The 14,473-nt window shown below is 51.1% G+C and overlaps 1 protein-coding gene across 1 annotated transcript in view; it reads right to left on the bottom strand.

Moving 5' to 3' along the window:
• Positions 1-14,473, bottom strand: part of LOC119975553 (collagen alpha-1(V) chain-like) — a 233,818-nt gene that overhangs the window by 47,006 nt on the left and 172,339 nt on the right. The window contains exons 30-37 of the mRNA XM_038815340.1: positions 13,287-13,340; positions 11,117-11,170; positions 10,513-10,566; positions 10,324-10,431; positions 8,507-8,596; positions 5,657-5,710; positions 4,274-4,381; positions 2,545-2,652 (exon numbers count right to left, since the gene is read on the bottom strand). Of these exons, the coding sequence (XP_038671268.1) occupies positions 2,545-2,652; positions 4,274-4,381; positions 5,657-5,710; positions 8,507-8,596; positions 10,324-10,431; positions 10,513-10,566; positions 11,117-11,170; positions 13,287-13,340 (630 nt within the window). The remainder of the gene's footprint in view (positions 1-2,544; positions 2,653-4,273; positions 4,382-5,656; positions 5,711-8,506; positions 8,597-10,323; positions 10,432-10,512; positions 10,567-11,116; positions 11,171-13,286; positions 13,341-14,473) is intronic.

Raw genomic sequence — 14,473 nt, forward strand, 5'->3', positions numbered from 1 at the left:
TTGCTATCGTGCCTGCCCCCACTACCTCCACTGGCAATGCGTTCCAAGCACCCACCACCTTCTGAATGAAAAGCTTTCCCCCACACATCTCCCCTAAACTTTCCCCTCTCACCTTGAACCTGTGCCCCTTGGTAATTGAGTTTTCCACCCTGGTCTCTCCTCAGCCTCTGTATTTCTAACAAGAACAATCCGAGTGGACCAGGCAACATCCTGGTAAACCTTTTCACTCTCTCCAAAACATCCACATCTTTCTGGTAGTGTGATGACTAGAATTGCACATAATATTCCAAATGTGGCCTAACTTAAGTTTTATACAACTGTTTTATACCTGCCAATGCTTGTGCTCAATGCTCTGGCCGATGAAGGGAAGCATGCCGTATGCCTTCTTGACCACATTATCCACTATGGACCTGATTGCCCAGATCCCTCTGTATGTCAACGCTCCTAGAGTTATGCCAATTACTGTATAATTCACACCTGAATTTGATACTCCAAAATGCACACCTCGCATTTATCCGGATTGAACTCCACCTGCCATTTCTCTGCCCAACATTCCAATCTATCTATACTCTGCTGTATTCTCTGACAGTCCCCTTCACTATCTGCAACTCCACCTATATTAAGTGCCATCTGCAAACTTGCAAATCAGACCATCGACATTTTCCTCCAGATCATTTATATATGTTACAAGCAACAGTAGTCCCAGCACTGATCCCTGTGGAACACTACTAGTTACAGATCTCCATTCTGAAAACTCCCTTCCACTGTTACTCTCAGTCTCCTGTTGCCAAGCCAGTTCTTTATCCAGCGAGCTAGCACACCCTGAATCCCGTGCAACATTACCTTTTGTCACAGTCTCCATGAGGGACCTTTTCAAATGCCTTACTAAAGTCCATGTAGACTACATCCACAGCCTTTCCCTCATCAATTAATTTTGTCACCTCCTCAAAAAACTCTATATGTCGGTAAGACATGACTTTCCCGCAAAAAAAACATGTTGCCTATCACTAGCAAGGCCATTCGCTTCTGAATGTAAATAAATTCTGTCCCTAAATATTTTCACCAACAGCTTCCCCATCACTAACGTCAGGCGCACCGGCCTATAATTTATGATATAAAAAAGGCTGAAACATATTCCTTTTGTCTGCAGTGAACGGACCTCTGTGTGTGAATCGATGTCGCTTCAAGATACAAGCCTAAGGTTGCGAGCTCGACTGATCATTTGAGTGTGTGGCTCTCAGCGCAGTCAGGACTGTTCTCAAGTGCTGTCTAATATGTTGAAGACTTGTGCCATTTCTGAATGGCTTAGAAGCTTGGAGAACATATTGTACCAAGCTGCTTTCTCCATGGAAACACCGTGGCCAATTGGAGTTGACTCGCCAACCAATCAACACCCTTTTTGCCTGCAGTACAAATTTCTGTGATCGTTTGAATTTTGCCATTCTTGTCTTTGCTCTGATGAGTTCAAGATGAAAAGCTTCGACAACATGCAACATTTTCAGCAATATTCAAATTCTGTAACTAACATGTGACTGAAGGCTTCAATTTATCTAGGCCCCTCATTGAGATTTCCTCCCTGCGAACCCCACCATCTGAACATTCCCAAGGACCCTCATCATATCCCTGAACCAAAGTCAAAGAAGCACCTGAGTTCCAAATGTCCAACTGAGCTATAACCATAGCAAGTGACTATCGCTCATATCTGAAGTATATTCTTATAGATCGGATAGATGCGAGCAGGTTGTTTCCACTGGCGGGTGAAAGCAGAACTAGGGGGGCATAGCCTCAAAATAAGGGGAAGTAGATTTAGGACTGAGTTTAGGAGGAACTTCTTCACCCAAAGGGTTGTGAATCTATGGAATTCCTTGCCCAGTGAAGCAGTTGAGGCTCCTTCATTGAATGTTTTTAAGGTAAAGATGGATAGTTTTTTGAAGAATAAAGGGATTAAGGGTTATGGTGTTCGGGCCGGAAAGTGGAGCTGAGTCCACAAAAGATCAGCCATGATCTCATTGAATGGGGGAGCAGGCTTGAGGGGCCAGATGGCCTACTCCTGCTCCTAGTTCATATGTTCTTATGTTCTAAGTATGAATTAGACAGCAAGCTACCTTACTGCACCGTATGTCACACACAATGTGCAACATTGCCAATAGATCAGCTTGGCCCAAGGTCTCCTGAAGGCTTAGGGTCTCCCCTATAAATACAAGGGGGTCCCCCTCTGTATGCCTGGGGCCTGATCAAACACACGGATCTCAAAGTTCCGCAACAGCTCTGCCTCCAGCCTCCTCTCTACCGATCTCCAGCCATAACACGGGGAAGGGTTCACCCACAGCGTAAACGGCTGCAGGTGGTCATTTGCAACTGCTACTCTCCTGGGACACTTTCTGCTCTCTGGCCAGTGTTTCAGGGGAGACACCAGGAGCAGCCCTTCCCCTGCCACGCCACCCCCGAAACCCCGGGAGAGTTTTTGAACCCGGCAGAATTCTATTTCAACGTCTCTCTTGAAAAAGCATCCAACCCCCCCCCCCCCCAGGAAGTGGATCTTACCTTGTCACCATCCTCACCAGGGCCTCCGGGGGTACCTGCAGGTCCCGGAAGACCAACCGGGCCTTGGACACCATCTCGACCAGCTGGACCTATCGGACCTTTACCACCCTGCGATCATTGAAACCAGAAAGACAATTTTGTAAATATTGGCAGCTTACTTCAGGGGTAATCATTACAATGTTCCTACCCCCAATGCACACAATCCCTACCCCTCAATCAACTCAGAGCCATCTGATGTTACACAGGACCCTGTCCTCCCCATCCTGCTACGTCGACATGAGGGGAAGATCGCCTGAGCCTTTCCACCTGGGGATGATTGATGCTGGCTTCATGACCACGCACCCAAGGTGGCCCTGTACCTCCACGTGAGCAGCATTTACTGCTCAGTCCTCATCACCCTGGGAAGCACTATGAGAATAATGTTTCCAAGCTTGCTGATGATGCGAACCTGGTTGGGGAAGTAAGCTGTGTGGAGGACTGCGAAGCTGGAATTTACCCCGTGAATTTCAGAACGACACTGCCATGGGGCAATTGAGGGGGGAGCAAACTCACCCGACAGTGCTTCTCCCCCAACACCCCCCCCCCCCCCCCCCCCACCAAATTGGCCAATTTGAGGCAAGCGTGTGAGCTAGTGATCCAGGTAAGGATGAAAGGCGAACTCTCAAAACTGGAAGGCCCACTCTTCAACTTTTCAAGAAGTTACATTTAAAAAATTGATTAAGCAAGCGAGCCATCATTGTGGAAGTGTCCAACCCGCCCATCAAGCGGGCACAAGCAATACCTGATGGGCCTCTAAGCTCGCCTCCCCTCCCCCCAGAAGGGAGGTCACCCCAGGCAGCTACTGCTCACAAGTTAAGCCCTTTAAAATACCGTAAGAGCATGACCTCGCCACAAAATTTAACAGAACCGTGTGTTCAAATATTTCAAGGGACTGTTGCTTCCTGGCCAGCCTTCTACCTCCAGCTGCCCAAAAAAATGATCCGCTTCGTTGAGTTGAATTTCCCAACTTGTGGTTAAATCCTGATGCCTAAGAGTGGCACAGTGGTGTAGTGGTACTGCTGCCTCATGGAGCCGAGAACCCAGGCTCAATCCCAGCCCCGGGTCACTGTCCGTGTGGAGTTTGCACATTTTTCCCTTGTCTGCGTGTGTCTGACCCGCACAACCCAAAGATGTGCAGTGTAGCTGGATTGGCCACACTGAATTGCCCCTTCATTGGGGAAAAGAAAGAATTGGATATTTAAATTTTTTTTTTAATGAAATCCAATACCATAATGGCAGGTTTTCTCAGAGGACTACAACTAAATTAATGGAACCCATCTCACGCAGTATATCATCTACAGGCCTCTCAACGTTAATTTTGAATGGTACAAAATGGGACCAATGGGTAATGGGTCAATATTGTCAGAGACTCCTGCACTCTCAGTGGGCTGACTCAAGACCCATGACCCCGTCTGCGAACTCTGCAGGGACACTATGGCCACATTTAACCCTCCAAAGCCAAAGGTGCAATCAAATCAAAGGACATAGTTAGCCCCCGATCCCAAGATGCCGACTCACTTCAATCCCAAACCAACTATGCACTTAACCAACTGGACAGCAGAAATGATTGCCCTCACCCGTTTCCCGGAACCAATGGGTACACTTGCCCAACCCTTCCCTCCCCCCCCCCCCCCCTCCACCCCACCCGTGCACATCCCTCACCCCGCCAAAAGCCAGCGGACACACTTACCGGTACTCCTTTCTCTCCGGCAGGCCCAGGTGGACCCTGAGGTCCTGGACGTCCCGGAAGACCAATGGGACCACCTGGTCCTGATTTTCCTCTAATGCCAGGAGAGCCCTGAAAGAGGAGGTTGTGGAGAATGAGGAATGCGATTGAGGAAGCAAAGACTGGGATAAAGACAAGTTAATCAGGGTGGGGGGTGGCGGTGGGGCAGTGGGGGCGACAGAAAATCAAGGTAAATACAACCACAAGGGCCGCTGATTGTTTGTCCACAATTAGAGTGAATCAGCTGTCACTGGATTCAGTTTAAAGCAATCCCACCCCACCCCTCTCCTTCCCCATAACCATCTCCAACCCTTGTTGGAGGCACGGCTCCTCAACCTGTGGCTGTGGGTCACATATTATCCACAACCTCGCCTGCACCACCTCACCCTCGCCTGCACTACCTCACCCTCGCCTGCACTACCTCACCCTCTTTCCCTGGCATTTTTGGCCAATATCAACAATTTGAATGGCGGAGCCTTCGGAATTAGCAGTTCCTTGTCCTGCAGTGATTGGATAAGGCGCCAATCAGCACAGCGTCGTACATCCACATCAGCAACTCGGGGCTTTTGCCAATGAGCAGGAATACGGGTGTAAACTTTACCGCCTGCTCCCTCCATATCTCACACTCCCCAGGCTGTCCCCCCATCAATCTGATGATCCGAGATACGTACTGAGGAGTGGGGGGGAGGAGAAGAGGCTGGGGGGGGGGGGGGGGGGGGGGGGGAGCTCAGGCCTTCACACTCTGGAAAACATGGATTATCCAAGGTCAGATCCTTTCAACCCTTCCCAAAATGTTGCCCGATCTAAAATGGAAAAAATGAGGAGACTGGGAACAGTGATAAATTTATTTTCCACAACCTGCCACCCTTTGACCCCTGACTCTGTCAGAGTGGCTGGGGGGATGGAGGGTGCCTACTGTCACCGCCGAGAAGGCCGCTGAATTGGAGGCAAGGTGGAAATAATCTATTTAACAAAAGATTCTACGTACTCAGCAGGCAGTCTACAGAGTCTAACTGAAATGAGTCTCCACAAACTGCAGCAAACAGAAAACCATGATCAAAACGACAACAATATCTCCACCATAATGCAGTGAGTGGACAGAAATTGTGTGTGTAAATTCAAATCAGTCAGCTGTGAATGAAGGTGGAGGGCGAAGAAAAACTACACAATCACTTCAATTGTGACCCAGAATAGATGTGTCACGGGCACATCTCTGAGAGGGAGATAGGATCAGGAACATCACGCTCCTTGTTTGACATGCCAGGCTGTTTTCTAAGGCATGTTTACCAGGCCACAATTCACTGAACAATTCACCCCCGTCCCCATTGCACGAGGCTAGATACTTACCGCAGGGCCAGGGGGCCCAGGAGGACCCATACCACCTTTTAATCCGGATCCACCCTGTGGAGAAATAGGAAAGAAACAATTAAAACTCACTTTCCAACATATCACAAGCCTTGGACCGCGATCTAGTGGCCACACTAGCCGTGGGCACAAACCTCGCATTGACAACTAAATCTCGTGAGAGAGCCAAAATGGATTTGTGTCGGTGATGTCTCAGATTGAGATCTTTCCTGCTCCCTCCCAGTGACATAATCAGGTTGTAGGATATGGTGATATATCTCTATTGCCTCTATGTGGGGTATTGTAGGATATGGTGATATATCTCTTCTGCCTCTATGTGGGTTATTGTAGGATATAGTGATATATCTCTTCTGCCTCTATGTGGGTTATTGTAGGATATGGTGATATATCTCTTCTGCCTCTACGAGGATGATTGTAGGATATATGTGACATAAAGCTTGCGGCTCGGGGACAAGGTCTACAGGTGAGAGGAGACAGGGTGAACAGATTGAGGGAGATTAAAAGAAGAGGGAGAAGCGAGCAAGTGGGAGAAAGTGAGCGAATGGGAAAGAGGATCATTGTGAGGGGGAGAGAGGCAGCGAGAGGTGGAGGGAGCGGGAAAGAGAGAGGTGGAGGGAGTGGGGAAGAGAGAGAGGTGGAGAGAGCGGGGAAGAGAGAGGTGGAGGGAGCGGGGAAGAGAGAGGTGAAGAGAGAGGGAAGGGAGAGGAGAGAGTGGAGTAATAGAGGGGAAGAGGGCATGCGACTGAGAGCGGAAGAAAGAGAGTGGGAGCAGGCCACGAGGGGGAGGGAAAGAAAAGGAAATAGAGAGAGAGAGACGGGGGGCGGAGCAACGAGAGAGAGAGAGAGAGGGGCGCAACGAGAGAGAGATAGAGAGATACAGGGAGAGAGTGAGCGCGGGCAAGCGGGGCAACGAGAGAGAGAGAGAGAGAGAGGGGGGTGAGCGGGGCAACGAGAGGGCGAGCGGGGCAACGAGAGGGTGAAAGCAGGGCAGGGAGATGGCGAGAGCAGGGCAGGGTGGGCGAGAGCAGGGCAGGGAGAGGGTAAGAGCGGGGCAGGGAGAGGGCGAGAGCGGGGCAGGGAGAGGGCGAGAACGGGGCAGGGAGAGGGTAAGAGCGGGGCAGGGAGAGGGCGAGAGCGGGGCAGCGAGAGGGCGAGAACGGGGCAGGGAGAGGGAAAGAGCGGGGCAGGGAGAGGGAGAGAGCGGGGCAGGGAGAGGGAGAGAGCGGGGCAGGGAGGGAGGGGGGATGGGAAAGAGAGGGTTAGGGTCAGAGAGAGTGAGGGACAGAGAGAGTGAGGGACAGAGGGTTAGGGTCAGAGAGAGTGAGGGACAGAGAGAGTGAGGGACAGAGGGTGGGGGACAGAGAGGGTGAGGGACAGAGAGGGTGAGGGACAGAGAGGGTGAGGGACAGAGAGGGTGAGGGACAGAGAGGGTGAGGGACAGAGAGGGTGAGGGACAGAGAGGGTGAGGGACAGAGAGGGTGAGGGACAGAGAGGGTGAGGGACAGAGAGGGTGAGGGACAGAGAGGGTGAGGGACAGAGGGTGAGGGACAGAGGGTGAGGGACAGAGGGTGAGGGACAGAGGGTGAGGGACAGAGGGTGAGAGGGCGAGGGCGAGAGGGCGAGGGCGAGAGGGCGAGAGGGAGAGGGCGAGAGCGAGAGGGCGAGAGCGAGAGGGCGAGAGGGAGAGGGCGAGAGGGAGAGGGCGAGAGCGAGAGGGCGAGAGGGCGAGAGCGAGAGGGAGAGGGCGAGAGGGCGAGAGCGAGAGGGAGAGGGCGAGAGGGTGAGGGCGAGAGGGTGAGGGCGAGAGGGTGAGGGCGAGAGGGTGAGGGCGAGAGGGTGAGGGCGAGAGGGTGAGGGAGAGAGGGTGAGGGCGAGAGGGTGAGGGCGAGAGGGTGAGGGCGAGAGGGTGAGGGCGAGAGGGTGAGGGCGAGAGGGTGAGGGCGAGAGGGTGAGGGCGAGAGGGTGAGGGCGAGAGGGTGAGGGCGAGAGGGTGAGGGCGAGAGGGTGAGGGCGAGAGGGTGAGGGCGAGGGCGAGAGGGAGGGTGAGGGCGAGAGGGAGGGTGAGGGCGAGAGGGTGAGGGCGAGAGGGTGAGGGCGAGAGGGTGAGGGCGAGAGGGTGAGGGCGAGAGGGGTGAGGGCGAGAGGGTGAGGGCGAGAGGGTGAGGGCGAGAGGGTGAGGGCGAGAGGGTGAGGGCGAGAGGGTGAGGGCGAGAGGATGAGGGCGAGAGGATGAGGGTGAGAGGATGAGGGAGTAAGCGCAAGGTAGCGTGAGAGCGGGGGCAGCGGGGCACGAGAGTGGGGGGGGCAGTGCAGGAGCAGAAGGCAGCATGAGAATGGGGTGGGAAAATTGGGCAAAAGCAGGTACGTGCAGAGTCATCTGGGGGGATTGAGAGCGATTTGCTAAACTTTCTTCAGAACTATATTCCTGTCACCTGGAATCAACAAATGTCACACTGATCGGCGGCATGTTGGCACAGTGGTTATCACTGCTGCCTCACAGCGCCAGGTTCAATGCCGGCCTTGTATCTGTCAGTGTGAAGTCTGTACGTTCTTCCCATGTCTGCGTGGGTTTTCTCCGGGTGCTCCGGTTTTCTCTCACAGTCCAAACATGTGCAGGTTAGGTTGATTTACAGGGGAGTGGGTCCAGGTAGAATGTTATTTCAAAGTGGCTGTGCAGACTCAATGGGCCAAATAGCCTTCTTCTGCACTGTAGGAATTCAAAGGCTCTATGATCCATCATCTCTTAGCATAAAAGCCCCTCTGCTTCCCATTCAGTTTGATTCCTAATTCCTAATCTGTTAATTCTCAGAGTGTCGCACTTTAATTACTTACCGCTGTTCCAGGCAATCCAGTCTCACCAGGGAAGCCTCGAAGACCTGGGGGGCCGTTTTTGCCTGTGGGTCCAGGAGGGCCAGGGTCACCCTGGGTGGGGGGGGGGGAAAGAGAAAATGTTTCAACAACAGTTCACACACAGGAGGACACTCCGTTCAGTTAGGACCAAAATAATTCAATGTTGTGAACAATTAACAGCTTAACATGAGCAAGTGGAGAGAGGGGCGAGAAAGAGATATAGAGAAAGAGATGCAATGAGAGAACATGATGTGAGAAAGAGAGAGAGGGAGAGGGGATAAAGAGAAAAACAAAAAGCACAGAAACCAAAACTTTACATTCGTCAACCCAGGCACACAGAGAACTCAGGAAACCCCACCCAAAACACTCACTATGTGCCTGCATAACCTTGGCCTCAGTTGATGTCAAGTCCTTGGTTACAGGACTGGACTACACGCAGTGCCAGGCTCAGCCTTTTCCACGTATCAGGCGCAGATCCCAGTCAATAGCAAGCTCAGTGCTTGCCTGATAACAGGCCTGGAACCTGACCAGTAACATCAGCCACACCCTTCATCGTAATAGACCCACACACTGACCAATAACAGACTCAGTCCTTCATGCCCAGAACAGACACAGATGCCCGGATGTGACAGGTAACAGGCCCGGAAGCAGCCTGGTAACAGGATTAAACCCTGCATGGGAACAGGACCAACCCCTGCATGGCAACCGGTGCAGTTCCCATCGGATAACAGGACCGATCCCTGTAGGGTAACAGGCCAGCACCATCCAGTAACGTGGCCCACCTGGTAACATGTCCGGACACTGCTGAATAATAGACTCCGTCCTCGCTTGGTTACAGGTCCAGACACTGCAAGGTTACAGGCCAGAATCCTGCATGGTCACAGGCCAATATTATTCCCAGCAACAGGCGCGGACGCTGCACGGCAACAGGCGCGGACCCTGCACGGCAACAGGCGCGGACCCTGCACGGCAACAGGCGCGGACCCTGCACGGCAACAGGCGCGGACCCTGCACGGCAACAGGCGCGGACCCTGCACGGCAACAGGCGCGGACCCTGCACGGCAACAGGCGCGGACCCTGCACGGCAACAGGCGCGGACCCTGCACGGCAACAGGCGCGGACCCTGCACGGCAACAGGCACGGGCCCTGCACGGCAACAGGCGCGGGCCCTGCGTGGCAACAGGCGCGGGCCCTGCACGGCAACAGGCACGGACCCTGCACTGCAACAGGCCCGGACCCTGCACTGCAACAGGCCCGGACCCTGCACTGCAACAGGCCCGGACCCTGCACGGCAACAGGCGCGGGCCCTGCACGGCAACAGGCACGGACCCTGCACTGCAACAGGCCCGGACCCTGCACTGCAACAGGCCCGGACCCTGCACGGCAACAGGCGCGGGCCCTGCACGGCAACAGGCGCGGGCCCTGCACGGCAACAGGCATGGGCCCTGCACGGCAACAGGCCCGGACCCTGCACTGTAACAGGCCCGGACCAAGCCCAGATCCTGCACAATAACAGGCCCAGATCCTGCATGGTTACAGGCCCAGGTAATGCCCAGTAATTGTCCTGGACCCTGCACAGATGTACGGTGGTGTATTGGAGAGCGAAAACAGTGAACTGAAAAACAGACACATCTCAAGGTGAATAACAGACAGAGAGCCCCAGTTTCTCAAGCAGGAAGCCCACTAGTCAGGTAGCCACATGGAGGCAAGGCAGCTGCGAAAACCTGCCAAATATCCCAACACATCAACACCAATGGAAGAGAAGCTATACGCCTAGTTGAGATGGCTAATTCCCTTACCTTAGTGCCTTCCTTCCCAGATTGGCCTGATAGACCTTGCTCCCCAGGTGGCCCAGGAGGTCCTGGATGTCCCCTTTCACCCATTGGTCCTGACTCACCACTGGAACCCTGTAATCAAAGAGCATTACAATTAGTACATAGTAGCTGGTAAATAGTGGGCGAGAGCAGAGAGTGGAATACTGAACTCACCTGAGGTCCAACTACACCTGGTGGTCCTGGAGGGCCAGTCTTGCCTTGAAAACCCTGCAAGCCGGAACCGATATATTAGCAAGAGCGAGCCATGGAGATAGAAAAATCCCAACTGTGGGAAAAAGCTATTCAACACTCCTTCTAGTCCCATGCCCCAAGGACATGTTAGTGACCATAGACCTTCCATTGGATTAGTCCATGATTATGCTGTGGTTTGTCATTGTTTCCTGCAGCATTACTGACCAAGAAACCCTCCCACTCTTCACCAGGACTATTGAAAGTATTTACAGGCTGATAATCACCCTGTTTAGCCACAATATGAATGTTCATTTCGTGGTCATTAAGTCCTGAAGCAGGACTCGAACCTGGAACAACTGGCCCAGAGGCAGGGATGCTACTCACTGAGCCACTGGATTCCGCAATCAAACACATTCTTCCACATTCCTCATTTGTCTTTCAAAACCCATCCCTCTGGTACATTAACCATCCCAAATAAAACCTATTCCTACTGCCAAATTAAGTTTTCCATTGTTCCTGGAGTCATGGACGACCACATACGAGAGCAGTTTCTTTCTTTAAAACCCATCTGCAAGGTGGCACTTACCACTTCCCCTCTCTGTCCAGGGTGTCCTGGGAGCCCATCCTTTCCTGGTGGTCCCTAGCAACAGGAAAGTACAAAGTTAACATTCACCACCTCATTGTTACAACCCTTTAATCACTGCGTTTGGTTGCAGCTAATATTATATGAAGATACACAAGAGTATTGCGCAAGGTGGGAGGCTTGCAGGCAGGCAGAGGTTAACTCAATGGGTCTCATATTAGACTCTTAAAGGTTCCAATGCCAACCTGCAAGCCAACTGTGCACTAACCTTTCGCTGAAGGTACTGGCCCAGCGTGTCTATTACAGATATGTCACTGGAGAATATTACCCCAGTGTGTCCAGTACAGATATCACACTAGGGAGTGTCAACCCAGTGTGTCTATTACAAATATCTCACAGGGAATATCAGCCTCGTGTGTCTATTACAGATATCACACTGGGGAATAACAGACCAGTGTGTCTATTACAAATATCTCACAGGGAATATCAGCCTAGTGTGTATATTACAGACATCACACTGGGGAATATCAGCCTAGTGTGTCTATTACAGATATCTCACTGGGGAATATCAGCCCAGTGTGTCTATTACAGATATCACACTGGGGAACATCACCCCAGTGTGTCTAATACAGATATCTCTCTGGGGAATATCACCCTAGTATGTCTATTACAGATATCTCACTGGGGAATATCACCCCAGTGTGTCTATTACAGATATCTCACTGGGGAATATCAGCCCAGTATGTCTATTACAGATATCTCACTGGGGAATATCACCCCAGTGTGTCGATTACAGATATCTCACAGGGGAATATCACCCCAGTGTGTCTATTACAGATATCTCACTGGGGAATATCACGCTAGTGTGTCTATTACAGATATCACACTGGGGAATATCAGCCCAGTGTGTCTATTACAGACATCTCACAGGGGAATATCACCCTCATGTGTCTATTACAGATATCCCACTGGGGAATATCACCCCAGTGTGTCTATTACAGATATCACACTGGGGAATATCACCCTTGTGTGTCTATTACAGATATCTCACAGGGGAATATCACCTCTAGTGTGTCTATTACAGATATCTCACTGGGGAATATCACCCCAGTGTGTCTATTACAGATATCACACTGGGGAATATCAGCCCAGTGTGTCTATTACAGATATCTCACAGGGGAATATCACCCTCGTGTGTCTATTACAGATATCACACTGGGGAATATCACCCTTGTGTGTCTATTACAGATATCTCACTGGGGAATATCACCCCTAGTGTGTCTATTACAGATATCACACTGGGGAATATCACCCTCATGTGTCTATTACAGATATCTCACTGGGGAATATCACCCCAGTGTGTCTATTACAGATATCACACTGGGGAATATCACCCTCGTGTGTCTATTACAGATATCTCTCTGGGGAATATCACCCCTAGTGTGTCTATTACAGATATCACACTGGGGAATATCACCCCTAGTGTGTTTATTACAGATATCTCACAGGGGAATATCACCCTCGTGTGTCTATTACAGATATCTCACTGGGGAATATCACCCCTAGTGTGTCTATTACAGATATCACACCGGGGAATATCACCCCAGTGTGGCTATTACAGATATCTCACAAGGGAATATCACGCTAGTGTGTCTATTACAGATATCACACTGGGGAATATTACCCTAGTGTGTCTATTACAGATATCTCACGGGAATATCATCCTAATGTGTCTATTACAGATATCTCACTTGGGAATATCACCCCAGTGTCTATTACAGATATCTCACAGGGGAATATCACCCCAGTGTGCCTATTACAGATATCACACTGGGGAATATCACCCTCGTGTGTCTATTGCAGATATCTTACAGGGGAATATCACCCCAGCGTGTCTATTACAGATATATCACAGGGAATATCAGCCTAGTGTGTCTATTACAGAGATCTCACTGGGGAATATCACCCCAGTGTGTCTATTACAGATATATCACAGGGGAATATCACCCCAGTGTGTCTATTACAGATATATCACCGGAGTGTGTTTAGGTCCGCACATGGGTGTGTGAGTATGTGTTTCTGCGTATCTCTAAATTCTCTTGTCCATGAAATCAGCTCTCTGAAATGGGCTGTTCCCTCGGGATATAAAGAGTAGGAGTAGGAATGTACTTACAGGTGGTCCCTTTGGTCCTGCAAAGCCCGTTGATCCTTGAGGCCCTGGAAGACCCTGCGTTGTAAAGAAAAGGGACATTGGTAAATTAAAATAATGCAGAGAGTGGATTTGATCAGAACATGCCCACTTTCTAACTGCACAAAAGAGTGGGTCGCTAATTGCTAACGCTGCGGGGGGAGCCACCTGAGAACTCTGAGCCCCTGTACCTAATAGTCATCATTAAAGCGTTCATGAGGTGTAACCCACTAACTCACAAACACCACGGGCAAGTTAAGCTCCAATCTCACAGAACAGGATTGCAAACCGTCAAACTCATGGATAGAAATGAAAAACAATGAGTGAGCTAGTGTGTTCAGATCTTAAAGTCCGCATGAAAATCAAGGTTTACTTGTCGACCTTGGCCATTCTGGGCTGGCAGCTGATGGTTGTGGGTGGGTGGGTGGGTGGTGATGTCAGTGGAGCTTTGGTTGGGTAGACGTCAGCCCCGTCTTGTCTCGGAGCAGTCCCGGAAAATCAAAGGCTTACCGTTTTGGTGGCAATCCAGTCCAGGGCTGCCCATTAGCTGAAGCCCTCATCCTACCCCACTGTATCACGGTTTGCCACAGAGGGTGAGGGGAGTGTCAATATAAATGGGTACCCAGGCCAGATAGTGTGGAATAGGGCAGCTGGTTAGCATTGTATGTGTGTGTGTAGGGGGGGAGGGGGGCGTTATGGGGTGATGGGATATCTCCAGTGTTAAAAGAATCAGTGCGTCTGCTGAAGGTCATCACAATCTTCAGTAAAGTAGACAGGCCTTGTTCGCAGATTAGGCCCACTTCCACGGGAACCAACTGCCCTATTCCCGTAGGGAAACATTGAAACTAGGGATAGGAGTAGGCCATTCGGCCTTTCGGGTCTGCTACGCCATTCAATAGGATTGCGGCTGATCCTCTATCTCAATGCCATATTCTTTAGCACACTGGGCTAAATCGCTGGCTTTTAAAGCAGACCAAGGCAGGCCAGCAGCACGGTTCAATTCCCATACCAGCCTCCCCGAACAGGTGCCGGAATGTGGCCACTAGGGGCTTTTCACAGTAACTTCATTTGAAGCCTACTTGTGATAATAAGCGATTTTCATTTCATTTTTCATTTCATATTCCCGCTTTCTCCCCATATCCGTTGATGCCGTTAAAATCTAAAACATTATC

This window comes from Scyliorhinus canicula, chromosome 13 (genome assembly GCF_902713615.1).
Source record: "Scyliorhinus canicula chromosome 13, sScyCan1.1, whole genome shotgun sequence".
NCBI classification, from domain to species: Eukaryota; Metazoa; Chordata; class Chondrichthyes; order Carcharhiniformes; family Scyliorhinidae; genus Scyliorhinus; species Scyliorhinus canicula.